This window comes from Sorex araneus, chromosome 1 (assembly GCF_027595985.1).
Source record: "Sorex araneus isolate mSorAra2 chromosome 1, mSorAra2.pri, whole genome shotgun sequence".
Classification (NCBI taxonomy): Eukaryota; Metazoa; Chordata; class Mammalia; order Eulipotyphla; family Soricidae; genus Sorex; species Sorex araneus.
Window position 1 is genome coordinate 404,192,404 of NC_073302.1, and position 26,720 is coordinate 404,219,123.

At 45.2% G+C, this 26,720-nt stretch overlaps 1 protein-coding gene across 4 annotated transcripts in view; it reads left to right on the forward strand.

Annotated features, from left to right (window-relative positions):
* Positions 1-26,720, forward strand: part of LHFPL3 (LHFPL tetraspan subfamily member 3) — a 550,996-nt gene that overhangs the window by 487,006 nt on the left and 37,270 nt on the right. For 2 of the 4 annotated variants that reach the window (XR_008631063.1, XM_055144598.1), the window contains exon 3: positions 8,618-8,664. The exons of 1 other annotated variant lie outside the window; for it this stretch is intronic. Coding sequence is in view for 2 of the 3 variants with exons in the window: in XM_055144598.1 (XP_055000573.1) it covers positions 8,618-8,634 (17 nt within the window). In the remaining variant the exon portion in view is untranslated. The remainder of the gene's footprint in view (positions 1-8,617; positions 8,665-26,720) is intronic. One more of the 4 variants, XM_055144609.1, reaches the window with a different exon arrangement.

The window sequence follows — 26,720 nt, forward strand, 5'->3', positions numbered from 1 at the left end:
GTGCTACAGTGCTAAATGCATGATATATATATATATGTATATAGAGAGAGAGAAAGAGAGAGAGGGAGAGAAAGAGAGAGAGAGAGAGACAACAACACTGTCTTTAGGAAGTGATGGAAATCTCTCTCTGTTTCCACAAAGTAGTCCCTTAACCGGCATGTGGCTTTGATTACTTGAAATGTGGTTAATGAGGCTGAGGACCTAAGCGCTTCATTGTACTTCAGTTTAATTTTCTTTAAAATTGCTATTTGTCTAGTGGCTACCATATTGGAATGTGCAAGGACAGAGAAATAGCCTTTTGGATTCTTAACCAAAATAATGTAAAACTAGACCCTTTTTCCTGTTTTTTAAATAACTTTTCATAAAATCCAAAACAACATCAAAAAACCATGTAAGCTTGCCAAGAAGAATTTTCAGTATGCTTGCATTTCCTCTGGGGAATGACTTCTTCATGAGAAAAAAGATTCTGACCCAGGGGCAGGTGAAAGCAGGTAGGTAGGATAGAAGACATCCCCAGGGGAGCTCACTGGCAAATTCCTCCTTGTCTATGAGACTCAGCATGAGAGACTGTCAGGGAGAGAGAAATTCTTCCTCAAAGGAGCAGCTAAATGTGTTTTTAGACACCTGGTACCCCAGAGGGAGGAGAAGATGGCAATTTTAAATCAGTGAGGTTGTAAAACAGGGATCTTAACTACTGTACAAGACTAGTTGGAGTGTATAATGTGCATTTTAATAGATTAGAACTTCATTCCTGAAACCCAGGCAGTGACTGGTGCTGCCTATATGGCATATTCAAAACCTGAACCTCATTGTAGAAATCTAGTGCTTTCATTAAATATAACATTCCCCCACCAACAGGACTATGCTGCATTTTCATCTAATTAGGGTGATCACCCAGAATTCAGAAAGAGGAAGAGTGATGAGGTAACAGCAGTATAAGAAGTGCAAACTCTATTCCAAACCCATGAATGGAAAAGCCATTTCCATTCTACCCGAGTCACTGCTACAGGAACAAAGATGGGAAGGGGTGGGAAGAGACATGAGCTGAAATTTATTAATACACTCAGAGAAGAGATCCTGAATGAATCTTGAGTTACAACAAGGCTTCTTGAATTTGGTTTCAAAGATACAGTCAGTCTTGGACAGGTGGGACAGGACTAGGCATAGCCTTTGATTTTAATAAGAGCATTTAAATTGTGTGCTTTATTTTTACCATCAATAAAGTTCAAACTTGTCTCTCCTCAGTGAAAATGCTTAGTTAAAAATTTCAAAGAGTGAGGTTAGCCTTGTCACATAAATGTTTATCAAAAAATTAAGAAAAATTATTCAAAGGCAATAGGAATGTGGCTAAGGGCTAAGCCTCTCAGATATGAGGCCCTTAGTTTGATTCCCAACACACACACACACACACACACACACACACACACACTTAAGTCTTAGAGAATTATTTTTAGGTGACCATAATTTATTTGTATTTGTACATCAGTGATCTAGAGTCTAGGCACCATTTAAAAAAAATTTTATTAGTGAATCACCGTGAGGCACAGTTACAGACTTACAAGTTTCATGCTTGCATTTCAGTCATACAATGGTCGAGTACCCATGCTTCCACCAGTGCCCATCCTCCACCACCAATGGTCCCAGCATCCCTCCCACCAACCTCACCCTGTCCCCTCCACCCCATCCCACCTCTGTGGCAGGGCATTCCCTTTTATTCTCTCTCTCCTTTTGGGTGTTGGCACCATTTTATTTTTATCTGATGGAAGAAGTTAAAACAGTTTCCTAACTCCCTTATTTTCCTAATGAAGAAATTAAGCCTTTCTAGAGATGGGCTCAGTGCTTACATTACTATTTCCCAATGTGCCATTGCATAGAAAACTCCACTCCTCCATTGAAAATGGGAAGCAGAACGATGAAGTGGACCCCAGACATGAATCAGGAATAACCATTAACTCTTATTTTTGGCTTGTTTTATATTTGTTTGCGGGGAGGGGGTGAGGAGGGAAGTGATTTATTTGTTTTGTGTTGTTTTTGTTTTGTTGTTGTTTCAGGTTAGGCTGTGCTCAGGGCTTACTACCGACTCTGTGCTCAGGGACCGCTGCTGACAGGGCTCCGTGCAGCCAAGGAGGGTGGAAGGGTGAGCTGGGAATCAAAGAGAAATCAAGAGCATGCAAGGCAGATGCCCTCTCTCCTGTACTGTCTCTCTGGGCCTCCCACTCACTCTTACTCTCTCCCCCAGTCTGTGTCGCCTGCTGCTCCCCCAAGCTTTATTTCCTCGTCTGTGAAATGAAGCTGTATTTAGAGAATAACCAGGGTTGTGTCCAGCACAGGAGTCTCTAATTCCAGTTCATTAGTTACTGGGCTGCCTTGTGTTCCCTCTCAGCTGAACCTTGGTTTCTCTAGAAGGTTCTTTCTGTTGCTAGTCTCCACCCCTCAGCACCTAGGGCTCTTGAGGAAACATCAACTCATACTCAGCATTTCTCCTGTTATCTACCATCTTCTAGGAAGTAGGAGCTCAAACTCCAGAACCCCAAATCCCAGAGCTTTGTGTAAATCACCCAGACATAAAGAAATACCCAGAGGGACAGCTAAGGTGCTTTTTAAATAACGTTTCAAATAAATGAGACAGCTGTTCACTTGATTGTGAGTCAATGAAACAGAAATATAAAGGCTAATGTGACGGCATCCCCCAACCCCCCAAAAATGTAAAGATTTCTCATACACCAGCCCCTGGTCTAGTAACAGAGCCCAGTTTTGGTGTTTTTTACTTATGTGACACAGACACTAAAATCGACTGACAACATATATCTCCCTCAGGAGAGATTTGGGTCCTGGGCCCCAGAGGATAATGTAGAAGGCGCTGCCTTTGAACTCTTTCCTAAAACTCTGTGTCCAGCCCTCCATGGGCCCACTGACCCTCCAGGAGATGAGGCATTGTTTCCATGAGAAAACTGACAGCCACTATCTCATTTGTCAAAATAATCACCTTCTGGAGAGTGCAGAATGAAAGTGAGAGGATGACTTATTTGAAATGATTCCCTTTGAAATCATCTTGCACTTCCCATCCTGGTTGTAATTTAGCTAATTGCTTAATAACTCTGTTTAAATGTCTCTCTGCTTCTGCAAACATCCATTCATTGGCCCTGCCTTTATTTTTTTTCCGGTTGGAAATCTGCAGCTTCTCTCAGTATCCTCTGCCCATCTCTCCTGTGTGTACTTTTTTGCCCGGGCAACATTCTGAGGCCATAAATAGCATCCCTCCAGCAAGATATTGAACCAATCAGGGTGTCACTCTGTATTCCAGAGCCCAGGCACGGTAATGGATGTCCTTGAAACAGTGCTCGCATTGGGAGAGATCGACAACTGGGTCTTTAAAAAGCCAGAGTCCCTGCCAGGCCAACGAAACCTTAATCACTGGGATCGCCAGGAGCCTCGGGGCTCTCAGCTCTCGTGTTCCTGTCAGGAGGCTTCCCAGCGTAAGGAGCCTACGGCTCAAAGAACAGCTGGAAAATTTAACCGCTGGCGTATATTTACACCTAAATGGGAAATGGGAAATGGAAAAGTAAAGGACAGTAAAAATATCCTCCAGATTGCACTGAGGTCTGTCTGTCAGAGCCCCACAGCCTAAAGTTGCGTCCTGGGGCACACAGACAGAGCCCTGCTTGTTGGGAAAATGCTCCATCATGTCCCCTGGGCCCTTGGGGACACCATCACTCTTGAGGCAACTCCTATTCACTTTTACTCTGAAGCTTGTCACCAAGGGGAGGAGAAGGGCGATTAGACAGAGAAGGAACCACTAGGACAATGATGGATGTAAATGATCACTCTGGACACATACTGAGAGCTAAAAAGAGGTCAAATGATATGCATGATATCATTTCAGTAACATATTGCAAACCACAGCGCCTAAAAGGAAAGTGGGGGGGAGAGAAGGAAAAAAAAGGAGGAGGAAAAGGAAGAGGAGGAGGAGGAAGAGTCTGCCATCAAGGCAGGCTGTAGGGGCAGGGTGGTGGAGGAGGGCAGAAAGGAACCCTGGAGGGGACATTGGTGGTAGGAAATGTGCACAGGTGAAGGGACCACTGTTGGATACTGAGACTCTATCATGAATAATTTTGTAACTGTGTATCTCATAGTGATTCAATGAAATAAATAAAAGACAAGTTGAAACTGAAAAACAAAGGGAAGAAAGCATAACTCAATTTTTAGTATGTTAGAAAAAAAAGCACCCTAATTTTCCAAAGAAATCATTCAAGATTTGCAATTTATCCAAGAAGAGATTTCTGTGTATCAGTTTTCTACTCTTCAAAATGAAATAAATAATGCTAGACCACATCTAGAAAAAAGAGACAGAGAGAGAGAGACTCCCCTGACTTGTAACTTGTCACTTTTCCCTTCTGTGGGCTCCTGGCTAAAAACTTGCCGTGATTCACTAATAAAAAAATATTTAAATAAAAATAAAATAAAAACTTGCCGTGAAGCTTTTAGTTTTTGTTTTGGTTTGGTTTGGGTTTTTTTTCTTTTTTCTTAATTTTTTCTTTTTTCTTTTTAATGAATGACCATGATATACAGTTACAAACTTGCAAACTTTCATGATTACGTTTCAGTCATACAATGATCGAGCACCCATCCCTTCACCAGTGCCCATTCTCTACCACTGATGTTCCCAGTATTCCTTCTTTGACCCCCACCCCCTTCCCACCCCCTGCCTCTGTGGCAAGCACATTCCCTCTTATTCTCTCTCTCTCTCTCTCTCTCTCTCTCTCTCTCTCTCTCTCTCATTTTGGTTGTTATAGTTTGCAATATAAGTACTAAGAGGCCATCGTGTTTGGTCCATAGTCTATTTTCAGCATGCATCTCCTATCCCAAGCGAGCCCCCCCAACCATCATTTACTTAGTGGTCCCTTCTCTATCCCAGCTGCCTTTTCCTCTAGCATGTGAAACTGTTTTCCAAGTCATGGTGCAATTCTCCTGACCCTTATCTCTACTGTCCTTAGGTGTTAGTCTCCTATTATGTTACTTTATATTTCACAAATAAGTGCAGTTATCCTGTGTCTGTCCCGCTCTTCCTGGCTAATTTCAATTAGCAAATCATTCTATATCTGTCCCTCTCCTTCTGACTTATTGCTCCCAGCATAATACTCTCCACATCCTTCCATTTATAGGCAAATTTCATGACTTCATTCTTCCTAACAGCTGCATAGTATTCCATTGTGTAGATGTGCCATAATTTCTTAGGGGGAAACATTTTTTATTTATTGAGTTCACATTGGTTTACAAGAGGACAAATGTTTATGCTTTATTTTTTTAAATTTTTATTAGTGAATCACTGTGAGGTACAGTTACAAACTTATGAACTTTCATGTTTGCATTTGGTTTACATCCCTCCACCAGTGCCCATTCTCCTCTACCAATGTTCCCAGTATTCCTCTCACCACCCCCACCCCAACCCCCACCACCCCACCCTGCCTCTGCGGCAGGGCATTCCTTTTGTTCTCTCTCCTGTTGAATGTTATAGTTTGTAATAGTAGTTTGTAATTGAGTGGCCACCATGTTCAGTCTATAGTCTACTTTTGGCACGCATCTTTCAACCCGAGTGGGTCCTCCCAACATTCTCTACTAGGTGTTCCCTTCTCTATCTCAGCTTCCTTTTTCCCCAGCATGTGAGGCCAGTTTCCAAGTTGTGGGAGACCTCCTGGTTCTTATTTCTACTACTCTTGGGTCTTAGTCTCCCATTCTGCTACTTTATATTCCACATATGAGAGCGATCTTCTTATGTCTGTCTCTTTCTTTCTGACTCATTTCACTCAACATGATACTTTCCATGTTGATCCACTTATATGCAAATTTCATAACTTCATCTTTTCTAACAGCTGCATAGTACTCCATTGTGTAGATGTACCAAAGTTTGTTTAACCAGTCATCTGTTTTTGGGCATTCCAGTTTTTTCCAGATTTAGACGATTGCGAACAGTGCTGCAATGAACATACAAATGCAGATGTCATTTCTACTATACCTTTTTGCCTCTCCTGGATATATTCCCAGGAGTGGTATTGCTAGGTCAAATGGGAGCTGAATTTCTAATTTTTTGAAAGAATCATCCATATTATTTTTGAAAGAGCTGTTTATGCTTTAAAGGTACAATGTTGCAATGGCCACTCAACACCTTTATTGCAAACCACAACACCTAATCAGAGAGAGAGAACAAAAGGGAATACCCTGCCATAGTGGCAGTGTGGGGTGGGGGGGAGACGGGACTGGGGAGGGTGGGAGAGATGCTGGGTTTACTGGTGGTAGAGAATGGGCACTGGTGAAGGGATGGGTTCTCGAACTTTGTATGGGGGAAACATGAGCACAATATTGTATAATTCATTTCAATTCTTAATGTAATTTTATTAGATCAATAAAGTCCAGATGACAAAAAAAATAAATTAAATAAAGGTACAGTGTTGGGGCTGGAGCAATAGTACAGCAGGTAGGGCATTTGCCTTGCACGTGGCCGACCCGGGTTCGATTCCCAGCATCCCTTATGGTCCCCTGAGCACTGCCAGGAGAAATTCCTGAGTACAAAAACCAGGAGTAACCCCTGTGCATCACTGGGTGTGACCCAAAAATAAATAAATAAATAAAAATAAAGGTACAGTGTTGCCATATATATGCACATCCAAAGTGCCAGTGTCCACATCTGTCCTTCTCGTAAACATATTTACCTTTGTAACCTCAGTTCTGTCATCTGAGTCTAACAGTGTGTGTGCAGTGGACGCTGTTCAGTTGTTTTGTTTCATTATATTCTTGTGTTTGTCTTTCTCCAGCTCCTTAATGTTTTTTTAATTAAACTTGTTAGCACGAACCACTGGAAGTGGGCGTAGTTGGAAGTGAATAAGTTGGTACTTGTTTTAGCCACCCAGGGACACAGAGAGTGACTCACAGAGGTGGGATCAGCCCAGGTCACACCAGCAGACTCTGCGGTGCCCTTTACACTTAGATCCTCTTCCTCCCTGTTGCCCACCATATCCTGCTAGGGGAGGTTACAGCTGATGCAGTGGTTCTCAGAAGTCTGTTCTTCACCGCTTACTCAACAGCTTGGCACTCACGCCCACCAAATTCTTGCTCTAGTACCTTTGAGCAGCAGTTCTCCATTTGAGGGGTTGGACAGAAGCAAGTTAGAAAAGGCAAATGACATTAATCCAAAGGGCCGTACTTAATGATGTGTATGCAGCCTCCAATTGTCTGCTGTGAGCCTGGACTCCAGGTTCTAATTGATCTGTATGTGTGTGTACAATGGTTTGCATTTATCTCTTTTGAAAAGCTACTCTGAACTGTATTGGAATTTAAAATTATGCCCCAAAAGCATCAATAACAACCATGTGAAATTATTTCTAGACTGTGCATTTCTAACTTTATCTTTTTTCTCCTAAATGGTTAATTTGTGGGGTGGGGGTTGAGGAAGTCATGGATTATTCCATTTTGGTTTGGGTGCCAAGAATTGAACCCAACACCTCATCTATGTGAAGCATATATCATACCACTGAGTTACATCCTTCTTTTTTTTTCTTTTTGGGTCACACCCAGTGATGCTCAGGGGTTACTCCTGGCTCTTCACTCAAGAATTACCCCTGGCTGGAGCAATAGCATGCCGGATAGGGCGTTTGCCTTGCATGTGGCTGACCCGGGTTCGATTCCCAGCATCCCATATGGTCCCCTGAGTACTGCCAGGAGTAATTCCTGAGTGAAGAGCCAGGAGTGACCCCTGTGCATCACCGGGTGTGACCCAAAATGCAAAACAAGCAAACAAACAGAGTTACATCCTTGATCCCTCTCCTAGGTGTTATTTTGGATATTATTTTTCTTATTGAGCACCTAAAAGTCCTTGGCATTTTATAAATTTTTGATCCTCTTGTGTCCAAGTGATAATTGCCTGAGGAAGCCAAAAATAACAATAGCACTAAAAAGTACCTCACCACTCTTAACCCATTCCACCCTTACTGCAATCTTATAAGGTAAGTGTCACTACTAGATCCACTTTGCAGATGGTAAAACTGAGGCACAGAAAGCTAAGCCAAGGGCCTGTGTCACACAGCTCTCTGGCTGTGTGGCAGAAACGAAACAGGACTGCGCTGTCTAGCTCTCCAAGGAGCTGTCCTTTCTGTGCCTAAGTCCCTGCATCGTAAAGGGGCTGGGAGGAGGGGGAGTGATATTGTGATTGAACCTTTAAAAATGAAGTATAACTTTCAGTATCTATATTGCAAACCACAATATCCAACAAGAAAGACAGAGAGAAAGAAAGAGAGACAGAGAGAGAAAGGGAGAGAGAGAGAAGAAAAGCGCCTGCCATAGAGGCTCGGGGAGGGGTGGGGGGTGATGGGAGGGAAACGGGGAACACTGGTGCTTAGAAATGTACGCTGGTGGAGGGATGGGTGTTGGAACACTGTATGACTGAAACCTAATCATGAACAGCTTTGTAAGGGTTTATCTTTGTAAGGGTCTACTATCTCAGTAATTCAATTAAAAAAAAGCAATTAATACTTTAAAGAAAAATATTTAAGTGTTAAAAAAAAAAGCCTAAGCTCTTGATGTACTTTAGTTTTAACCATTGTGTTTTTCCCTCCCAAACTCTCAGACGACGGAAATGCTTAAGCAAACTAAGGTAGTGTGAGACGTCACCATGTAAGTGTGAGCATGGCTCCTGGGGTGGCCGCTGTCCTGTGCGCTTCTGCCTACCATCCCCGCATGCCCTCGCCGCTCTTCTCCGACTCCCGCTTCCGCCGCTTAGCACCGGGGCCGCATGACCCGTCCCTTTTAAGCCATAGATCCTGTGTCTCTGATTTGCGTTTCCTGTTGGCGCAGCTCTCTTCCTGCAAATGCAAGCACTTGGGGGAAGAGAGCTGGTACCTAGGGTTTTCCAGGGGAGTGGGGAGCTCCTGGGGGAAGGTAGCTCCCCGCCTTTGATTGTGCTGACACGGAACTCTCAGAGTGTCAGCTTTCAGGATTCCCGACATGTGTCCATGTTCTTACTGCCACGGGCTCCACGGCTGTGAACGTGTGGCGCCACAGTCACCGCCTGTGTCTGTGCTGTGCGGTGTCGCCTTCCCTATGTGTGCTGTGCGGTGGTCTCCTAGGGCTGCCCATCTAAGCAGAGGACAGCTCCCTGGCTCTGCAGGAGCAAGTCCCTCTTGGTTATTTATTATTGTCTCTCTGTGCATATGGACAGGGCAGACACACAGAGCTTGGAAACGCCTGGGATTGGGAAACAGAAAGAATAATCATTCATCAGCTAAATACGGGTCATATTGGACCTTCATTGTATACCCACATGTGCACGCACACAATCCCTTTTGCCGTTCCTCCAGTCTACCTGAGCTGTCAATGGTTTTTTGAAGGGCTACACAATAGGATCAAAATCCCATTAATAGAATAAGTAGATGGGGCATGGTGTGGAGAAGCTGACAATGAGCACTCCTGAAATGATGAAAGTATGTAAGGGTGCAGCCTTCCCCCATCTGGCCATGATTTCAGGCTTGGAACTTGTTCTTGATCCATCAGAAGTTTCAAAGTGTGTGTTGAAGGGCAATAACATGGGGACTTTCCAAATTGTCAGAGATGAGGAAAAATTTTGTTTATTTGTTTATTTGCTTTGAGGGGGAGGGCCACATCCAGCAGTGTTCAGGGCATTCTTGTGCCTCTGTGTTCAGGGATCACTTCTGGTAGTGCTGAGGGACTACATGGGGTGCTGGGAACCAAACCCAGGTTGGCCTCATGCAAGACAAGCGCCCCCTGTGCTGACTTCTCAGCCCAGAAACTGTTAAACTGACCGTGCTCTCAGATGTGATTGAGCACCGCTCAGTCCTCTGCAATGTTGGACGTGCACAAAACTCTGGAAAATTTTGCTCCAGAATTCTGTGTGTATCCAACATTGGATCCTTCTCTCTAAATCCTTTAATTCCTAGATGATAACTGAGGCCTCAAAAAATGCCAAAGATAGGGCAGAGCCTGGATTAAACCTCAATCCTCTTTCTATCAAAGCATCTTACAGATATGGTGTCTCTGCTCAGCAGGGACAAGTTTGTTCTCTAGGAGACAAACCTGTAGACAGCCAAGGGAGCTTTGTACAAGTGAATGACAGTGAGGGGACTTACATCTCAAGATAGGACTCTAGTCCTGGCTCTGTTACTGTCTGAGGAGCTGAGGAATTTCCTTCACCTCTTTGACCACATGGTCTTCATCATCTATGAAATGAAGTTGACAACAACTGGCTTCAAAAGGCACATGATACGAAGTTTGCTTCCTAATCTCAGGCTGTTGTTCCTGCACATTTCTCTCACACAAGCTTATTTCCACCAGACCATGGGGAAAGTTACAGTCAGGCTGTGCAATTGCTGACAGCCTGTGGGAGCTAGAGCTCCAAGAGTCTCAGAAGACAAGGACAGGAGGGGAAAGATGCAGGTGAAAAGTAAGTAGTAAGGGCATAAACACACACACACACTCATGCACGTACACACACACATGCATACACATATATACACACACACACTCATGCACGTACACACACACATGCATACACACATACACACACACACATACACGCGTGCGCGCGCGCATGCAGGGAGACTGTGAATGACTCTCAAGTTTGATCATCTCGTATACGCTGATTTCTGTAGTTTGGGGTTATTTGACAGGTATTGACTTCTCTTCTTCCCAGGACGCCACTGATGAGCTCTGGAGCTTTCGGAGCCCCAGTAGGTAAACGAGGTTACATTCTCTCCTTTCAGTATATTACCTACAGCTGAATTAACAGTGCCAGAGAAACCTCTGAGGCAGGTTGAGAATAACTTGAAAGCCAATAAGGCAAGAGCAGAGACCCACACTTGCCTGCAGAGTTTTGAGATACATACCTTGTTTGCATAAAATTATGTAAATATGTAGCTTCCTTTTATCATGGTAAATACATGGCATTTTTATGAGGAATTAATTTTATAAACCAAGAAATTGTCATTTGATTTTAACATTTGGGACTCTTTGGGTTTCCACAAAGCAAGTTTAGCTAATCATAAAACATTTAAAATTTTTTTTATTAAAGCACTATGATTTACAAAGTTATTTGTAGTTCAGTTTTAGACATACTATGTTTCAGCACCAATCCCACCACAAGTGTCTTCTTCCTTCTACCACAGTTTCCAGGTTCCCTCCCTCCTACCCCAATCCCCAGTCCCCCACCTAGACAGACACATTTGGGGTCTGAGTGGGGGATTGGGCCACACCAAGTGATACTCAGGACTTTCTTCTGGTTCTGTAGTCAGGAATCACTCCTGAGTGGATGATATAAGGTCCTGGGGATGGATCCCCAGTTGACCATATGCAATGCAAGTGCCCTACCTGCCATACTATCGCTCTGGCCCTAACAGGCACATTTTAAATTTTGGTTGGTGATGTTTGGATCTCTTGTTAATAGTGTCATTGACTCTGTGCTTTGGATACTTAGCTATACCACTTTTTTACATCACTGATGTCCTCAGATCCCCTTGATGCCTGCTCCTCATTGCTTCCTGTCTCTCTCTTTTTTCTCCTGGGTTTCTTTTCTTCATTGTCCTTCTCATCCCTGTGTTCTGGGATCACAGGTTATCTAAGCATCCCCGCTTTCAAGCATTGCATTCCGTTGTCCTGTATTTCTGTATACCACATATAAGTGATATCACCCTGTGCTTGTCCTTCTTCTTGCTTACTTCATTTAATACATATTCCAGTTCCATCCATGTTGAATGGAATATTCCATCTTTCCCTAGAGCTCCATCATATCCCGTTGTGTATATAAACCATATCTTCGTGATCCACTTATCTGTCATTAGATAGTTTGATTCCATATCTGAGCTGTTGTACCAAGTGCTGCAATGAATAATGGTGTGCATATGGTTTTTGTTTTAAGTGAAAGATTTTGTGTCCTGGGGGTAGATACCCAGTTATGGAACTGTTGGATCATATGGCAGTTCAATTCTTAGTTTACCGAGAACTCCCCATACTGTTCTCCGTAAAAGTGAGCCAGGCAGCATTCCCATTGGCAGTGAATGAGAGTTCACCCCACCCCCATCAACACAGATTGTTCCCAGTATTTTTGGTATGTGCCATTCTCACTGCTGTGCCATGGATCTCCTTGTCATCTTGGTTGGGATTTCCCTAATAATAAGTGAGGATCAGCATTTTTTTCATTGAACATGCAACTTCTTCTAAACTAACCCACCTAGTCTGCAAGCAGTCCTTCCCCGTATCTGATCCTAACTCTAAGCTGGTGTGTGTGTGTGTGTGTGTGTGTGTGTGTGTGATGGGGTGGGGGGTAGGGAGGAGTGGGAGCTGGGAGGAAACAGGAATGATCTGGAGAGCAAGGGAAAACAAACAGAGAGATTTTTTGTTTCTGTGCACCTTTTCGCTCAAAACAGAGCCCTGAAGGATGTGACTTCAGGGGGCTGGAGCAATAGTACAGCAGGTAGGGTGTTTGCCTTGCACGCAGCCGACCCAGGTTCGATTTCCAGCATCCCATATGGTCCTCTGAGCACCACCAGGGGTGATTCCTGAGTGCAGAGCCAGGAGTAACCCCTGTGCATTGCCAGGTGTGACCCAAAAAGCCAAAAAAAAAAAAAAAGATGTGACTTCAGGAAGGTGCCCTGGAGTAGAAACTTAGCACCAGAATTTTGGTGGTGGCACAGGGGTTCTTCTTCTGTTGTTGTACCAAGAGGCTCCTCGGGCTGCATTCGCATGCTTTATATAACTTTATGTAAGATTGAAGTACAAACGTTGGCCAGGTCACAAGCAGCTGTTAGAAACAGGGGCAAGGGGCTGGAGCAATAGCACAGAGGGAAGGGCGTTTGCCTTGCATGCAGCCAACCCGGGTTTGATTCCCAGCATCCCATATGATCCCCTGAGCACCTCCAGGAGTAATTCCTGAGTGCATGAGCCAGGAGTAACCCCTGAGCATTGCTGTGTGTGACCCAAAAAGCAAAAAAAAAAAGAGAGAGAGAGAGAAAGAGGGGCTGGAGCAATAACACAGCGGGTAGGGCATTTGCCTTGCATGCGGCCGACCTGGGTTCTAATCCCAGCATCCCATATGGTCCCCTGAGCACCGCCAGGAGTAATTCCTGAGTGCAGAGCCAGGAATAACCCCTGTGCATTGCCAGGTGTGACCCAAAAAGAAAAAAAGAGAGAGAGAAAGAAAGAGAGAGAAAGAGAGAGAAAGAAAGAAAGAAAGAAAGAAAGAAAGAAAGAAAGAAAGAAAGAAAGAAAGAAAGAAAGAAAGAAAGAAAGAAAGAAAGAAAGAAAGAAAGAAAGAAAGAAAGAAAGAAAGAGTAGCAAGGGCCTGTAGACCCCTTCTTGGCAAGCCACAGCATTGCCCTTCCTTCATCAGATACAACTGTAGCCCACTTGAAGCCGCCCAAGCCCTGTTGCTCTGTTGAGGACTCCTGAGGAAAAGGCAAAGATCATGCCTATCTTACCTCTCAGTTTAGACAGCTAACCCCCCCCCACACACACACACACACACACACCACCACCACCACCACCACCCGTGGGGCCCTTTCTCAGGCTGCGCCGGCTCCTTTCCTCTCCGGGAGCTGTGGAGGACTATCACTGTCCTGCTGAGACCTCTAGTGGCTGCATTGGTAACTGCGGATGTCTGAGGAAAATGAGCCCCAAACCGTTGGCTGCCTTTGAGCCAAGGCCAAGCACTGCCAGGACTGTGCGCGGAGGTCTCTACCTAACACTTTCTAGATGGAAGGAAGGAAGCACCTGTGGCCTGGGGCCCCTGAAATATCAGCCCAGGGTGGCCTATGGCATGTGAATATTGCCTCTCAAAGAGGTCTGACCTTGTTGTAGGGACGGGGGGAGATTGCTCTCCTGGGTCAGGGGCTCGTCCCAGCTCTACACTTGGAGGTTATTTCTGGTGGTCCTTGGGGGGCTTAAGAGTTTGTCCTGATGAACACGCTCTCCGGACCCCTGGCCAGATTCCTGCTTAACAGTGTGGAGAGACATTGTCCTCTTCCGTGCGTGGTTCTGGGCTCCACTGGACGGGCTGGATCTGGCTGGTTCTTGTCTTGGCCCAGACCAGATCTACAAGTCCATTCCTACCGGGCATCCACTGAGCACCTGGAAGTCTGAAGAACCAGCCCAAGAGACTGTCCGGGTTACCTGACCGGTGTGCCACCACTTGTGCCCTGAGGAGCTCCTCAGGGCCTGAGGGCCTCCTCACCCCCAGAGACACAGAAAACCTGTCCCTCAGCCCTGTCTGTCTCCCATGCCTCTCTGCTCCTCAGGGTCCTAATGAGTACAGGAAGTAGACGACACAAGACTGGCACAAGAGTGAATTGCCCCCCGTGTCCTAGCCTGGTGGTTCTCGGGGTGGGCTCCCCAGAGAAAGCAGCCTCCGTGTCACTGGGGAGCTTTTAGAAATCTCACAGATCCTCATGTCCTGACCCAGACTTACTGAATCAGAAACTCTACAAGTGGGGACAGGCCAGACGTGTTACAGGCCCAGTGGGCAGTATATTGTGGTCCCAGGTCTGAGAATGACTGCCCGAGACATTGATGTCCAGAGCATACAGGACTCCAGGCTTCTAGCTCAGTTGAAGTGTAGATCTGGGGGCTGGACAGATCGCTCTGTGGGCTGGAGTATAGGCTTTTCTTGCGAGAGGCCCACGCTCAGTCCCCGGCACCATATGGTCCCCCAGGTACTGTAGGAGAGAATCACTGGTGGCCAATCACCAAGTCTAAAGTAGCGCCAGAGTACTGCTGAGTGTGGCCCCAAAATAAAAAATAAAAAAAACAAGTATACATATATAATAAAGAGACACGGGGAGTGCAGGGAGAGAGAGAGAGGAGAGTGAAAGAGAGGGAGACAGAGGGGGGAGGGGAGGGAGAGGGGGAGAGAGACTGGTCCCTGACCTAGAGGTATAGAAGTTTTATTCCATGTAATTCTGATATGGGATAACTGAAGATCAGCATTTGGAGAAATTTCACTCTTGAGAGAGCAGGGCTATCTCTGCTCACACAGTTTCGTTTCCTCTCTTGGGTTAAAGAGAAATATTTCCATATCTCTCTGGCCATGGCTGAGATCGCAATGGGTGTTTGCAAGTCATTCCCCCCACCCCACCCCCTCCACCGCCACTGTCTTTTGAGGGAGTTATATTGCTCTCTTACCAAATTAGGCTTTGCTGCCTTTGTGAGGGAAATCTCAGTGGGGTCCATATTGTAATCCAAAAGTGAAACGTCTCTTGGATGGATATTAATTACTGAGAGAGCAGGAAAAGGGGGCATGTGGTTTCTTGGGAGTCTAGGTCTCCGGGGTGATGTGCCACATTCCATCAAGACACTGGGTTTTGTCTTTTCTTGTGGCCTCTCTACCGGTTAGATTCAGGGGTGCTCCCCCAACAGAACCCGAGGCCAGTTCATTGCCATTCTGCTGGAAAAGAAGGGTTTCCTTTCACATTGGGAATACATGTGGCTCTGAGGGCCTCCACACTGATCATTCTAGAAAGGCAGAATTCATTTCTGTGCAGGGCTTTATGAATGGAAACTCCCAATTCTCAATGCAGAGCAAGGTTCTGTGGGGGGCCATGGGAGAGATGGGCCATTGTTCTTTCACACTTAACTCTCCTGAGCTCACCCAGCCCCTTGCCCCTTCCCCAAAAATACTCTTCTGAGCACCCATCCCTTCTGAGGGCACGGATTTGCTGGTTTGTGCTCTGAGAATAACATACATCATGAAGAGTCTCCCAGGAGCCAAACAAAAGACTTCCTGCCGCCCCTTCCTGTCAGCAGAAGTGAGTTGTGGCGGCAGCTTTATCAGGTGAGACCTGTACTCACAGACCATGTGGGCACATGGTGTGACTCTGCTGTCTGTGGGCAGATGAAGTGAAGGGAACACTGTCCCTTCCTCCCCCCGTCTTCCCTCTCTTTCTCCCTTCTTTCCTTCCTTCTTTCTTTCCTTCCTTCCTTCCTCCCTTCCTTCCTTTCTTTCTTTCTTTCTTCCTTTATGCCTTCTTCCTTCCCTCCCTCCCTCCTTTATCCCTTCTTTCCTTTCTCTTACCCTTATCCATTTGTCATGCTGCCATTCCCATATTGTATGATATTCTGTGACCTTTTCCAGCTTATCCCCCTCCCTGTCTCTCCCTTCTTCTTGTTGGACCTCCCCAATGCTGCACTCCTGGGGTCTGAGGAACCCGCCTGCATTTACTGTGCACATACACACACACATACACACACACACACACACACACACACACACACACACACACACACACACCCTGCAGGACCAGGAGAACCGCCTTCGTTTTTCTGTTAAACAATGAGCAGGCCTCCATCTCCCTTCACTGAGAAAGCAGGGACGCAGGAGAGGGAAGCGCCACGAAGGGAAATCCCAAGTGAAAGCCATGAAGGAGTCTGAGTTATTAAACATATTCTGTCTGCAGAACTCCGTGTGCCAGCAGTGGGGCCCAGGTCTAATGCTGAACATGGGAGAGGAAGGAGGAGGAACAGAAGAGGGTGGCCGGGCCATCACAGAGGACCGAGGGCTTTCTCTCCAGAGCAGGCTTCTCTAGCGCTTCCCAACTGTGGCCTCCTGCTGACCGTGTTTCCTTCCTATGCCCACCCCCCACCCCCGCCATCTTGCTTCCTTCCACATGGCCCCCCTACTGGTTGACCCCCAGTCTTCTGCTGTGCCCTGTTACTTAGGCAGTTTTCACCTGAGACCCACCTGGAATTTCCTGGGAGACCCCAGGAGCTGTATCATCTCTGACTGGGGAACACTAATCCAGCGAACAAGCCCACCCCTCCAACAGAGGTGCCAGTGGGGACCTTCCAGCTGTCCTCACTCCCATGTTTTTTGGGCGCCAGCCCAGGCAGCTCCATCCATGACTGTGTGGCCAATGTAGTCATGGGGTCGTGAGCCGGAGGCCTTCACAGGAGCTGAATGCTTTGCACCTCGTTCCTGAAACAGTGTTTTATAAGTGACATCAATGGGACAGTGGAGCATTTGATACCATCCATGGTGCCCGGCTTCCCGCCCTCCAGCTCACTCCCCATACCAGGTCCACTGGGTTGCCCCCTGGAACCAGTACCTGGCTGCATCCAGGCCTTATGGCTGCCCAAAGATCACTGCCCCCCACCCTGGGTGCCAGGCAAGTATCTGAGCACAGGTGGGAAGGACATGGTGGGCTGCATCTCTACTGCTGCCTCTTGGGGTGGGCATGCGGTGCCCCCAGCCCACACGGACTGTACGAAGTCCACGTGGTGGACATCAGGCAAGAGCCACGGCTCAGTGTATGCCGAGTCCACTGCCCACTGTTGATGCAGTTTCTGTGCATACAAGGTGAACTGACTTGGGATAGGGAGTTGGGGGTATTGTCACAAAGAAGGGGACAATTCCCAGGACCTCCATCGGGACAGGAAACAGTGGTGGACGCACTGCGGGGAAGGGTGGTCAGTCAGTTATTGGTCCTGATAGTCACAGTGAGGATCCTGGGCACTGAGGAGGCTCCTGAAGGACCTTCCGTCTGAGAGGGCTTCTTAGGTGGGCCCATGGGGCCCCCATCCAGGTAGAAGCCTCCGTTTCCCCCAGCCTTCCTCAGGCTGCCTATGCTTGTCTCTCCTGGCCAGTGCCAGGCATCCTCCAGGGACCAACTCCAAACTGTGATTCTGATGATTACACCAGTGAATTAAATGTTCTGACATTTGCATCTCAAATTGGCATTATACAGTGTAAAAACGAATGGTAAAATTAACACCAGTGCTTACATTTTTGTTTACTTAGAATGACAAGTAGACTATAGATTGAACACGAGGGCCACTCAATACCTCTATTGCAACAAACCACAACACCCAAAAGGAAAGAGAGAACAAAATGGAATGCCCTGCCACAGAGGTGAGGTGGGGTGGGGGGTGGGGGGGGGTGGGAGGGATACTGGGATCATCGGTGGTGGAGAATGGGCACTGGTGGAGAGATGGGTACTCAAGCATTGTATGACTGAAACACAACATGAAAATATGTAAATCTGTAACTGTACCCTCATGGTGATTCACTAATTAAAAAAATAATAAATTGTTTTTAAAAAAGAATGACATTAAATAACATACTTTTAAAAAAGAAGAAGAAGAAGCAAAACTGGGATAAGGCACTTGCATTGCATGCCACCGACCCTGGTTCAGTCTATACCTGGTACCACATATGGTTTCCCAGCACTGCCAAGAGTGCTCCCTGATGGGGGAGGTACAGTGGTGGGTGGAAATGTACACTGGTGGAAGGATGGGTATTGACCATTGTATGTCTGAAACCTGATCATGAACAGCTTTGTAACTATGTATCTCACAGTGACTCAATTAAAAAAATAAAAATTTAAAAATAAGAGTGGTCCCTGAGCACAGAGCCAGAAGTAGCCTCTGAGTACTACCCAATATGCTCACCCAAAATTAATTCATTCACTAATTAAATTAAAGTACCGTGACTGGTGATAGATGCCCAGCACTGTGAATGTATTTAATATTGCTAAGCTTTCATTTAGATGTAAATGGTAAGACAGTAAATATTATGTTATGTGTAATTTTCCACAGTAAAAAAAAGTGTAAAACCCCCAAGCAAACAAAAATGAACTCCAATACCAGGTGACAGAGCACAGGGGGAAAAAAGGCAAACACTCATGGTTTTAATAACTTCAGGGGTTCTGTGTCTTGCTTTGGAACAATCCTCATCTAGCACTGGGCCTGCCAGCTGTGTAGCTGGCTGGGGTACACTGCCTTGAGATGACCATTGAGATGACCATACTAATTCTTATACAGTGTTAGAGATGAAATGCTAATCCTATGAGGACAGAGCATTCCTAGTCTATGACTGAAGATAATCCCAATCTAAGTGTCTATCACCCACAGAAGGGAAAAAAAAAAAGCAGAAAAGTTCTTGCCTCTCAGATGAGCCCCACCCCATTTTTATCATTTTTTTAGCACTGTCGCCCCATTGTTCATAGATTTGCTCAGTGGGCACCAGTAACGTTTCCATTGTGAGACTTCTTGTTATTGTTTTTGGCATATTAAATATGCCACGGTTGCCAGGCTCTGCTGTTCGGGCGGGATACTCTGTAGCTTTCCGGGCTCGCCGAGAGGGATGGAAAATCAAACCTGGATCGGCCGTGTGCAAGGCTAATGCCCTACCCGCTGTGCTATCGCTCCAGCCGATCATTTTTAATATTTTTTTAATTTTTGTTACTGAATCACAGTGAGATACACATTGACAAAGATGCTTATGGTTGGTTTCAGTTATATTATGCTCCAACACCCGTCCCTTCACCAGTGTACATTTCCCACCACCAATGTCCCCAGTCCCTGCCACCCCACCCCCACCACCTGCCTCTGGAAATTTTTCCTCTATTTCTCTCTTTCTCTCTCTCTCTCTCCCTCTCCCTCTCTCCTTCTCCCCCCTCTCTCTCCCTCTTTCTCTCCCCCTCTCTCTCTTTCCCTCTCTCCCGCTTTCTCTCTCCCCTCTCTCTCTCCCCATCTCTCTCCCTCTCTCTCTCCCCCTCTCTCTCTCCCCATCTCTCTCCCTCTCTCTCTCTTCCCCTCTCTCTCATTTTCTCTCTCCCTCCCTTTCCCCCCTCTCTCTCCTTCTTCTCCCTCTCTCCCTCCTCTCTCTCCCTCTCTCTCCCCTTCTTCCCCCTCTCTCTCCCTCTCCTGCTCATTCTCTCTCTCCCCCCCCCTCTTGGGCATTATCCACCCTGTTTTTAGGGACCTTTGTAGACACCTAAGGAGGGAGCCATGGTGAGGTCGATTCTTTCATTATGAGACCTTCAACAAAGGAGCTTCTCACATTCAACACGGATTGTCTGTATTTTCAGCATATTGCCGATAAGTTCGGTCATTTATTACTTCCTGTCTGAAGTCTGGCGCCTGAAAAGATAATTAATAAACTCACAGCTTCTCATAATTTTCGTATGAGAAAAGGAGGTATAAAGCACATTAAGTGTAGAAAATATCATTTCCATGGCTGTATTTGACTAAGTGAAATTTGTGAGGCTACATTACAAATGAGATTTTAAAGACAGAGCAGCTTGGCCCTTGCTCCGGTTTATGAAAAGTTTATCTGAACTGTGCCCTATTAAGGTTAATACATGCCACCTAATTATTCTTCGTCAACAGTAATGTCTCCACCTAAACACACCTTTCCCTGCACTTTTGTGAACCGAGGGGAAACTCTTTGGGCAAGATGGGAAGCTTAATGTATTATTTCCTGTGAACTTGTACCATTCTCCTTGATCAGCTTATCCCAGCTTTGAAAATAGGGAGAGGAAAAAAAAGTGCTATTCCTGGCATCAACAGCCTGGTAAATTGGTGCTGATTAATAATTGAATCTTAAAACCTTTCAAGGCAACACTTCCAACAACTGATTAGTGGGGGGGGGGGGAGCGTGGTGCTGCACTCTGGGCTGTGGGGCGCAGGGCACTGGGTCGTGATGGAACAGACAGTGACCTCAACTAGAGGTTTAAGGTCAAGGCCAGACACTGGGGGAGTTTCATTCCTTTAAAAAAAATTCTAGAAATACATAAAAATATTTTCCTTGATGGACTTCGTGCTCACTTCCTTGAACTAAATATTAACGCTGATCTAGGTGTATTTTTCCTGGGCTTGGAGGGGTAACAGCAGGTTCTATTCTTGCCGTTCATACTAAGCCTTCTCGATCCTGAATTATTTATAATGGCATTGTGGAATATTTCTTCCTTTAATCCTGCAGAAGAAAATACAGCCCTCCTGAAATGTTAGAGTGAGAAACAGATTGACTTCTAAGTGATCTAGCCCAAAGAATGGTCCTTCTGTTTTCTTTTCAGGCATATAGAGTGACCCGGTAACTCTAGATCTTTGTGGAAAATCACCGAAGCATGTCTGTGCACGTACACTACCCAGTTCCTGCAATACAGCTTAGGACTGAAGAAAGAACAATCACTGGAGATAGAACAAAGAAAGCCCAAAACAAAAGAGCAAAGGAATTAATACAGATGCACATTCATCATATTTTCACTCACTTCTTGAGCTTCTCAACAGAGGCCTGCAGGCATACCACCCCCCAGCCCCCTTCAATTGTGCTCCCTGGGGATAGTTTTAACATGGTGACATCTCTCTTCTGCTCAGATCTTCCCATTTTTACTCTTCAGGCAATTTTGAATTAACCAGGAGATTCTTGCATCATCATATTTGAGAACCACTGACCTCCAGATGCTTTGAGTAATCCCAGGGAATTCAACATTCAAACCCTGAGGATCCAGGGGCTGAAGCGATAGCACAGCCAGTTGGGTGTTTGCCTTGCACTCGGCTGACCTGGGTTCAATTCCCAGCATCCCATATGGTCCCCCAAGCACCACCAGGAGTAATTCCTGAGTTTAGCCAGGGGGTAACCCCTGATCATTGCTGGGTGTGACCCAAAAAGCCAAAAAAATAAGATAAATAAATAAAGGCACTGGCCTTGCCCTGGCCAGCCTGGTTTTGTTGAAAAAAAAAAATACTGAGGATCCAGTACTTCTTTTGCACATGTGAAGATTCTCAGTTGCTTGCTTAGTCAACTTTAGTTGTACATTTGTGATTTCCAGATGTTGAGAGCAAATTTCTGTCAAGCCTTTGTCAGTAAGCATGCACTGAAGTTGTGTGATTGGGTTGGAGAGATAGTACAAAGGTTAAGGTGCTTGCCTTGCACATCTCTGGCCCCGGTTCAATCACTGATGTTACATATGATTCCACATGCACTGCCATGAGTGATCCACGAACATAACTGGGGTGGCCTACAAAACCAAAAACTCAATGAAAATAAAAGGTATACGAAGTCATATGATGACCTGATACTGTACCAAGCTCTTTAAATCAACTGACCTCTAGCTGTCTATGAACAATGACACCCTCTGTGTTTGGTGTATAGGTACTTAGGCAAGCCTCAGGCTGCATGAGAAGGAGGAGAATGGATCTTTGAGAGGAGTAAGAGGAAAGGTAATAATAGCTAAGAGATTCCCAACTCCCTTGCCCTCTTGTAATTTTGCTATGTGCTGGGGCTTTGCCTATATGATTTCATTCTCAAATAATCTGGGAAGTAGGCACGAGTACATTATCCTTTTTTTCTCAACGAGGATCCTACTGCAGTTTACGGAGGCTATTTGACTAGTAAGCAGTGGAGCAGGAATTCACTTCCCGGCTTCTGCTCCCAGCACGCAGGCTCTTCTTCCTATTCCAGCTGTCGTGATAGAGTTCCTTCCCCCAGTAAGGCAGGAAACCAGGAGGGACTGCTAGCAAATGTGAATGCTTTGCCCTGTACCATATGGTCGGCTTATTTCTATGCCAGCCTTGAATCATTCTGTGTTAAATTCATGCAGTATAAATCTATGTCAGGCTCTAGGGACACACAATGAATAAATGTGTGCTCAAGAACCTTCTAGATACAGAGACATTTAGTCATATAGAAAGTCTAAAATTGGATGTCAGAACCCGCAGTGCCCTTGAGCAATCTCGAAACCATTTAACTGTTTGGAGAATGCCTTTCTCCATTCTCCCCAGGAAAGTAATTTCTAACTCCTGCGTTATTTCGACATGGAAACAAGTACCAGTTTGACTCTCCCTATTTAAACAAAACTCATGTGGGAGAGGGGGGACAGTAAATTTGGAACTGAACCTTCTTTTTTTAATTTTATTGAATCACTGTGAGATAATTACAAGCTTTAATGTTTAGGTTACAATCTCACAATGATCAAACACCCATCCCTCCACCAGTGCACATTCCCCACCACCAATATCCTGGGTATACCCCCCTTTCCCACCCCCCCTGCCTCCATGGCAGACAATATTCCCCAAACTCTCTCTCTACTTTTGGGCATTATGGCTTGCAACACAGACACTGAGAGGTCATCATGTTTGGTCCATTATCTACTTTTGGCACATATCTCCCATCCCGACTGATTCCTCCAGCCACCATTTTCTTAGTGATCCCTTCTCTATTCCATCTGCCTTCTCCCCTCCGCTCATGAAGCAGTCTTCCAGCTATGGGACAATCCTCTTGGCCCTTTCCTTTCACTTTCCAGTCACTTTCCTTTGTCATTAATGAAACCTCTTTCACTCCATCGGCATCTTACCCTCATCCCACTAGATCCTACTCACATCCATGGCTTCCACCTTCCTCATCTTAAACTTTTGCTTTTGCCTTCCCACCACTAGAATTTTATTTTTAAAAACAATCTATTGGGGCCCTAGTGATGACTCTTTTGGCCAAAAATCAATGCCTGCCTTGGACTGGAGAGATAATGCAGGAGGTGAGGTGTTTTCCTTGCATGTGGCCAACCCTAGTTTGAATCCCAGGTACAACCTATTGTCCCCTGAAGACAACCAGGTGTTGCTCCTGAGCACAGAGCCGGAGTCAGAATAGCGCCTGAACACTGTGGGGCTCTGAACCTAGATAGATAGATAGATAGATAGATAGATAGATAGATAGATAGATAGATAGATAGATAGATAGATAGATAGATAGATAAGGCATCCTTGCAAGTGTGAGGTCTTTGGTGCCACCCATATGTGCTGCAGGTGCTGGTTGGTGTCCTGGTCACTCGACTGGTCAGACCCCCAGTCACAGACTGTGTGATCTCCGGAAAAACACCGCAGCAAAGTCTAGGTGTGCACTGCATCTAAAGTGGGCCTCACAACTAAAAGCTGGTATGAGCACCCCACATCCCAGAGAGACACAGCCAGAGTGAGCACACCCCAGAAAGCACACAGGCAGCACAGTAAAAGGAGTGCCAATCCCACTGAGTGTGTGTGCTCAAGCATCCCAGCTGAAAATGTGCCACTCCAGAGAGCACTGCAATGAGCCTATGAGCAAGAGAGCAGAAGTGCCAATCTCCAGCAGTCACTGCAACTAAGCCTGGATCTTCCCTGTCATCACAACAGCCATCAGCAATGGATGTAGACAGAGGGAACCTTTGTCTTTTAGATAGCTACTGCAACATTTTCTTATTCACTCTCTTTTGGAAAATGATACATTTTCTATTTTCTTCATTCAAAACTATGATGTAGTAAACACCAATTGATGTGGGTGGGGAAATTACCACTATCCACATTTAGAATTGGACTGTCAGGGGGAGCGTATGGACAGAGATATATGATAGGGGAGAAAGTGCTTGCTATGCACGTGGCTGACTCCAGTTCAATCCTCAGCAACACACGTGGTGGTTCCCTAAACATCACCAGAAGTGATACCAAATCATTAAGCCAGGAGTAAGACCTAATCACAGCTGAGGAAGACCCCAGAGCAAAGCAAAAGCACAGAGTCGCACTGGAATTTCAGTTTGCTTTGATCCCCCAGCACTGTTACCTTTGCTCATACACAGAAACACATGGACCTTTTTTCTCAAAATGTCTCTTCAACCTTATTTAAGCCTTCTCCTTAGAACTGTTTGCTCCTTATTTCCATTCTTCATCGCTTAATCTCTTTCCTCTTCTCCTCTCTCTGGAATGCCTCCATACTATCTTTTTCCATGGCTTCATCTTTCCTTGGCTCCTAAATCTAAATCCCCAGTCAATAGTTTTCATGGAAGATCTATTTACAAATCTCTGTTTACATGATTTGGCTAGCAACTCAAACTGGCAAACTCAAGGGCTTTGTCTTCAACCCCCTCCTGTTTGATTTTCTCATGGGTTACTCAGTCGGAAATATGAGCTTATCACATTTGTGAAGGGTACAAATCTTTGTAATGTTCCTATCACAGAATAGCAGACTGTGGATCCTAGCAGGTTTGATCTGAAGGATGAAATTAACAAAGGTCAGTGTGAGACCCAGACATGGTAATACCCATTAGCATGATTAGAGAGGCTGTAAGTTAAGTTGGAGTTAAATGGCAATATCATTGGATACCAATACTGTGAAAACTCAATGGAATCTTAGATATAAAAGATAAAATATCTAGAGCAAAGAAGTTCTCCTCAATTCTACAGAATTTGATTCAGGAATACAGTACTGATTTAAGTTCTGGACAGTATATTGAAATCAAGACTGCAGGAAACTTTGAGGGCATTTCAAAAAGAAATGGGACCGCGAAAGTACCTACAATATGGCCAGCAATCTATAACAATGTTCTAAGGGCTATCCAGAAAAAAAGAAACTAAATGGCTTCATGACTCAGTGCCAGTAGAGGGCGCTTTAGGATTCTGGCTCAACACAGGCCAAATTGGAACTGCAGAAAGGACCCGGGGAGGTAATGAGCAACCGGGGGAAGTTTCTAAATTCAGTGGATTTGGATATTCCATTTCCCTCTACTCAGATCTTTTCTACCATCAAGATCCTTGTTTATTTGTAACTTCCTAAATGGGAAATCAGGCTCTATCACTCAATGGATAGCATATTGGACTCCATAAAATATATTAAAATTGAAAAAAGTCAGTTTTCAGTATCTGTTGTAGTATGCTGCAGTGTTTTGAGGACTGCACAGTGCCAAAGATAGAACACAGAACTCCACATGTATTAGGCAAGAACTCTATCACTGGAGTCATGTCCCTAGCCCCAATATTCTTATAGCTGCGGGGGGTGGGGGGGAGTCAATGATTTCGGAAATGTTTTAAATTTTTTAAATGTGGAATACAGAACTTCCTTAATCCATTGCGAGGTGTAGTCTTTAAAAAAAACACAACAATGTCATTCTTAATTGTGAAGCATTGGAAATCCTTCTCTTAAAGTCAGGAGCAAAAGACAATGTCTCTCCCATTGAACATTATGCTTGAGGTCCTGCTATTATATCAAAAATGTTGGAGCCAGTCCCCTAGTTTGATAAATACCCCTAATCCTTGGCATCTAAATAACGTGATCTTAGGAAGTTCTCAACCTAAGGAACTGACACTAACAATTTAGAGCTGGTTGTAAACTCATGCTGAGAAAAATGTCTGTAATGGCCTGCTCTACAAGATTAATAGTTGATATTGTAATATTATGTGCAAGGGAAATAATGTAGATAATTAACACTGCTAGTAACAAGGGCTATTTTTAAATACATTCTACTAATAAATAAAGGCATTCTTTTTCATTTTTTAAAAAATTGTTGGGGCCAGAGCAAGCGAATAGGGTACTTGCCTTGCATGAAGCTCAGTGGGATTTGCTCCCCAGTACCCTATAGTCCCCTGAGCTGTAAGTAAGCCCTGAGCACCACTAGGTATGGCCCAAAAACAAACAAAAAGTAAGCACAAACACACACACAAACATACACACATATACCCACTGCCACCAGAATTAAGACAGAAAGTACCTATGACAGATTGAAGTTTTATGCCTACCTCTACAGCATGAACTTCTTATATGGCCTTTGGAAATTTTGTTATCCGTATCTTGTTCTCATCTGCTAAATAAGCGATATTTAACCTCAAAGAGATTTTTGTGAGGATTTGTGCTGGGAGACTAGGGTGGGAGAGCCTTAACTAGACCCCAGCAGAAAACAGATGGTGCCCTCAAAGTGGGTTGTTTAGGAGAATTTAGTGAAGCAGCTATTTACCATGGCATGGGCAGGATGAGCAGAACTGATGAGCCCTCCCCAGTTTGCATCAGAGGGGGCAATTCCTTAAAGTAGTGGTTGCCGAGAGGTGAGGAAAGTGGCTGAAGGTGCATGTGTGGCTGGCTGGACAGAGAGCCCTGGCAGGAGTCAGGGAGGAGTAAAGGGAGGAGCCGGGAGTAGACAGAGGCATCCATCCAAACT